Below are 5,422 nucleotides of genomic sequence, written 5' to 3'. Positions count from 1 at the left end.
ATCACCTAATTTTTTTAGACAATAGATCCTTGCACATGATTCCTAGGAGAAATATGAAAGAATTCAGTGAGCACAAAATCTACCTGAACTTGACGATATGGCCAACAATTTTAGAGAGCTCACATATTTTTCTTTTATTGCTCTTGAGATCTGCCTATTCAGAAGTGATGTAACTAATTTTGCATCCATCTTACCACCAAAATCTGAACATGTGAGTGTTTTTAAAAAAGTGCTTCAACAACATTGCTGAGTATGTATGCATAAGCATAAACATGCATTATCCTAATATTTTGCTTCATGCAAATGACCTGCAGTAGCGCGGAGAACACCACATGCAGCTCAACACTGGCTTGCCTTGGCACTTTTCTCTATAGAACACGCTTCACACCAGTATAGCAGCTCACGCAATACCCACTTTTTGGGATTTGCCCGCGCAGTTAGGAGATAAATGGCACAAGGAGGCAGGCGGCCGAGTGGTGGAACAAGATGTCCTAGAGTGAAGTGTCATGTCCAGTGAGGTGTCCAATGAAGGAGGGACGGAGCAGAGACTGTCAGGGATGCCACAAGAGGTCAATGGAGGGTGTCACAGTGGATCAGGCTAGAGGAGATTGGATCGGCTAGGGCCCAGGGAATGAATCACCATGGAAGGGAGGGAGTCGACGTCCTAAAACCCTCCCCATGCTGCATCGGCTTCTTGGGGGGGGGAGGGTTGCAGGGCATGTTCCCTCGCCATGACGAAGTAGATGAAATCGTGTAAAATTTATCTATGTTATACAAATATAAAAGAGCAAGTTGTGGAGATCCAACAAATCTCATCCGTTCAGCCACATCTACTCAACGGTCTATCACGCTCCAGTATTTAGCATTAAATAGGTTAGCATAGTTCACTAATTAATATCATGCATAATATCGATGTCAGCATTTACCAACTAATTATATCCTACCTAATATTAACATGCAATTTATAGCTTACCAAATATTAATGTGCAATCCAGTTAATGTATTGCCTAATATTAATGTGAACTGCACGCACATGATTATCAATCTAAATCTATGCTAGCAGTTGGGACTAGGTTGGTTGATGTTAGCAGCGTAATTGCATTACCTGTTTTTTGGGCGCTCGCAAGAGTTTTTTTCTTTTTCTATACGCATTTCAGGTTTTTTTGGATTGTGCTTGGTTTCTTGTAGGTTTTCATGATATTTTTTGCTTTTTTTCTTTTCCCAGTGTGAAGCACACTATGTGGGAAAAAACACAGTCAAGTTTTAAAGAAACACAATGGTGAAAATAGTTCATGATTTGAACACACGGTTCAAGAGACAAAACGTTTTAAAGAAACAAATCTACGGAAAAAACGCAAGTGTGATATTTTGATTTAATAGTAATGATAGAGTACTCATATCAATAAGGATTTTTTTTTCTTTTCCGGGAGCTCATTCGCAAATAACTCCAAAGTTAAGCGTTCTTGACTTGGTGCGGTTTGAGAATGGGTGACTGACATGAAAGTTGTTCCTAAGTGAACACAAGTGAGAATAAAATGCACAAAAAAGACTAGTTGGTCTTTGGGGCTAGTCAAAATTATGACAGACGTAATGGCCTTGAACCGGTGATTGTGACCGGCGCGTTAAAGCAAAACTCTCAGGTTACGAAATGTATCACACATACACTACGACACTTGTCACCATGAGAGAAGGTGAAAGTGATCTTTACAAGCAATACGTTTTAACTATATTTCTCCCATACTAATGCATCACTTTGTTTACAAGCAAAACGCAAATACGAACCACAAAACACACACACAGGAGGAAAGCACAAAATAGGCTCAGCGCGCACCACTGACGAGCCCTCGGAATCATCACTAAACAGACGGCAACGTCGCGACACAGAAGCAACATCGGTCCAAGGCTAAACGTGAGATTGAGACTTCGCTTTAGCAAGCCCAATGATTCATACGTGAGTTTGGCTAAAACATTATCGATAAATAACAGCAAGGAATAGGGACAGAAGCATTAAGTACAAAAATATGGAGATGCGAGCCTAAAACATCATCGATAAATAACAACAAGAAACAGGGACAGAAGCATTATTTTTGATTATTAAAGTAGAAAGAACAAAACAATAATGGAGATGCGGGGAATCGAACCCCGTGCCTCTCGCATGCGAAGCGAGCGCTCTACCATATGAGCTACATCCCCTTGGCAAACGTATCTGATCTGTCCTACATTAATACAGAGTATAAGAGATGCAAAAAAGTATTGTCCTCACGACGTTCTCTGTCAACTAGTTAATTCAGGTGCTCCATGCGCTTCACTTTCCTGGTCTGAGAAGATGATACCATGAATCAAGTGTTTTTTTTCCTTTTCGGCCATTCGAATTAACACTAGCTAAAGCACCTGGGTGGCTGGGTTTGCAAGTTCGACAAACTTCACAGTACTAGTATTTCGAGATTGACGAAATGCAGAGTGCCATATTCCTTCCGTCCAGAAATACACGATGCACACAACTTTCAAAATCCACAATACATCCAATTAAATGTGGATCATCTATGAAAGTCAATAGCATTGAGATGTGATCTTTTCAACATCAACCGTCAAAGCCAATGATATATATCTGCATCGCACAATCTTAAAATGGTTACACAAATTGTTGGTCAAAGAAAAATAAATCAAGAAGTGCCTCTACCTTACGTTAATTATGGACAGAGGAAAATACATGAATGAACCATATATTGAAACAAACAGAGCACATGATATTTCATTTATATTCTACATATCATACATCAATATATGATGATCACATTATTTCAACATGATTTTAAACAATACAGGTGAGCAATATCAAGTAAAAGTGACAAAAACATCCAACAAAAAGAAACAGGGCAAACATTACATTTTACACATCGTACAGGCCTAAGAGGTATGGAGTAGCAGGTGCTGATATAAGGGAGATTTGGTTTCTCAAACTAAAAGTGAATGAAATGCCAGTGCAGGAAATCAAATCCAGATCGACAACAGAGCTGAGCTAGTATATTTGCCAAGATATGAATAACAGGATGCCATACAACTAGGTCATTTGAAGCAACTGGGAGAGTTGCATTCTTCCGATTGGTGGGCGGTTACCTTGCACAACAGCCTACAAATGCAATTGCTGCTAATGTACAATGACTACAATCTGCAGGTACCAGGCCCTACATCATTTTCCAAAGCTTGTCCCCGATCTCAACTGGTGACATTGTCTTCTCAAATTCGAACTTATCTAGCTTCTTCCTGTTCTTGTCAACAATATCTGATAAAAAGCTAAGGATTGCACACAAGTTTTGTTTGCTGCAGATAAAAATAATATAGTGACAAAATGCAGAATAGTAGTTTATTCGACGTCCATAGGTAGAAACTGATGTCCTTGAGTACAAGAAAAGAAGGCAAAACAGTAACATATTGAAAGGATACATCCAGAAATCTTCTCCTGATCTTCGAAATCTGGCATGATATTTGTAACTGACACACACATGGAGAGCATACTTCTGCACAAAAATGTAGTTGGTCAATTTAACTGCGAAATAGGATAACCGGTACAAGCAACAGTCCTGAAACTCATCTCATACTGAATTAGGAGGAACCATTCATTTACATTCCAACCAGTGTTTAGAAAAATCACCAAACTTTGCTCGACAATCTTGTGTGCAATGAAATGAAATGAAATGCAATGGCAAAATATGTCAGGGGGAAGATAAGGAAGCGGTAGCATTATCCAAATTCATAATTTAGAAATGAACTACAAATACCGATTTGAACTTCAATCCTAGTTCTTATATAACGGTGAATATCAAACAGGCCACTACATAGAACTTACTGTTGGGATGGACAACGTAATGGTGCTGCTAGTTATACAGCCCAGATGAGATTTTCTAGCTAGCTTGACCATCCAAATAGTTTCCCACTAATGGCATGTGAGCAGTTACGAAAGCAAAATGTACATACATGTACTCGGTGATACAAATCTAGACTTACTGTGCCTTCAGCATGTCTTTCTCCTTCTTCTTGACAGCATCCTTTCTTTCTTCTATAGAAGCCCTTTGACGGTCTAGGTTATCAAGCTCATCACTCACCGCTGTGTTGACAACATAAACTGTATCAGCAATCCAACTTAAGGTAGCAATTCAGATGATAATGATACAGATGTTGAAATAAGAACTTATCTTAAGTCTTGGCGAAGCTGTTGCTCCCCCCGGAGTTTCTCCTCCATCTCATTTCGTAGCGTGTTCAGTTCTTCATCAGTAACTGTTTCAGCTTTTGACTTGTCAACCTTTTCCTTGCAGGAGTTCAATTTTTCCTCATACTCTGTTGCACAAAAGAAGCATGCCACTTTTATTGTCAAATTCTCAACTAGTCAACCATCACCACTTCTCTAATTATTTCAAAGGTAACCCACTGTTATTATTTTGTTTCCATAACAGGTGCTTGAATTAATGTATGTAAAGTGTTCCTTGAATCCTTTGGTATGCAGGTGCTGGAATGCTAAGTAAATTAGATATGCTAGTTTTTTATTCAAAATCAGGCCCTTTTAAGCAGGATTTTCAACCACAGGTACTCAAAAATTGCCAGTGACCCTAAATTTCCCCCACTGAACTTGAGCACCAAAATCGTCTTCACCACACGAGGAGTTCTAAACACGACATGAATCGGAATCTCAACAGAGCCGGAGAGAACGGACCTTTGACTTGGAGCTCGAGGTCCCCGGACTCGGAGCAGCAGGCGGAGCGCAGCATCCGTGCCCCGTCGCAGGCCTGCGCAAGGGCTTCGCCGTCCTTGCTGCCCAGGAGCACCCCGACGAGGTCCTCGCCGAGGGAAAGGAGGTTGGCCACCTCAATCCGACTACCAGCATCTTCCGCCATCGGAGAGGCGCCGGCAAAACCCTAACAACCACTTTCGCTTTCCACAGGCCGCGAACCGGGGAAGAGAGATGGATTGGGCTCCGTGGGACACCGGCGTTCAGGCGCTGCCGGTGGCTTCCGGGAGGACGTCGCGATGGATTTCTGATGGATTTGAGCGGACAACTTTCTCTAACAATGGAGACTAGGAGAATGGCAGGTTTGGGCTCCAATTTTCTTCCTAGACCCAATTCGGTCTGTGTTAAGTGATTTAAGTCCGAAGCTCGGGAGGGAAACGGCTGTGCTTCGCGGGCCGGCCCAGAAGCACCCGTGCACGACACGTCACATACCCAGCCTGACACACGGGAGCCATTAGTTAACGAGCGCTTTTTCGAAAGCCTTGCAACGATCAGCGTCACTTGGTGCGCTCTCAGCCATTTGTCACGTGTCACGTTCTGGGCGCTTTCTCTGAATTTTGTTTTTTTATTTTTTTGCACGCGTTTTCGCCTATTTAAACGGTTTTTTCGGGTTTTTAACACGTTTTGGTTTTCCACCTG

The 5,422-nt window shown here is 41.6% G+C and overlaps 1 protein-coding gene and 1 non-coding gene across 2 annotated transcripts; both read right to left on the bottom strand.

Annotated features, from left to right (window-relative positions):
* Positions 1–2,120: 2,120 nt before the first annotated feature.
* On the bottom strand, positions 2,121–2,193 carry TRNAA-CGC (transfer RNA alanine (anticodon CGC)). The gene has a single exon. It is a non-coding gene; the product is annotated as a tRNA-Ala (tRNA).
* Positions 2,194–2,864: 671 nt separating this feature from the next.
* Positions 2,865–5,114, bottom strand: LOC123185523 (kinetochore protein SPC24 homolog). Its single transcript, XM_044597396.1, has 5 exons — positions 4,709–5,114; positions 4,194–4,335; positions 4,006–4,107; positions 3,445–3,518; positions 2,865–3,283 (listed from the first exon to the last, which is right to left on the bottom strand). Exons 1-5 carry the CDS (start codon positions 4,887–4,889, stop codon positions 3,186–3,188), a joined length of 597 nt encoding a protein of 198 aa, XP_044453331.1. The 5' UTR covers positions 4,890–5,114; the 3' UTR covers positions 2,865–3,185.
* Between the last annotated feature and the right edge of the window lie 308 nt (positions 5,115–5,422).

The sequence above is a fragment of the Triticum aestivum genome, chromosome 2A (genome assembly GCF_018294505.1).
Source record: "Triticum aestivum cultivar Chinese Spring chromosome 2A, IWGSC CS RefSeq v2.1, whole genome shotgun sequence".
NCBI classification, from domain to species: Eukaryota; Viridiplantae; Streptophyta; class Magnoliopsida; order Poales; family Poaceae; genus Triticum; species Triticum aestivum.
This window is presented reverse-complemented; position numbering and strand designations above follow the sequence as displayed.

What these genes read in the sequence shown, in the direction of transcription:
- LOC123185523 (XM_044597396.1), bottom strand. Translation starts at nt 4,889, where the DNA reads ATGGCGGAAGATGCTGGTAGTCGGATTGAGGTGGCCAACCTCCTTTCC. An exon ending in CCTCGAGCTCCAAGTCAAAG is followed by an intron (nt 4,336 to 4,708) that starts GTCCGTTCTCTC and finishes TTTGTGCAACAG; the next exon opens with AGTATGAGGAAAAATTGAAC. An exon ending in CAGCTTCGCCAAGACTTAAG is followed by an intron (nt 4,108 to 4,193) that starts ATAAGTTCTTAT and finishes TGTTGTCAACAC; the next exon opens with AGCGGTGAGTGATGAGCTTG.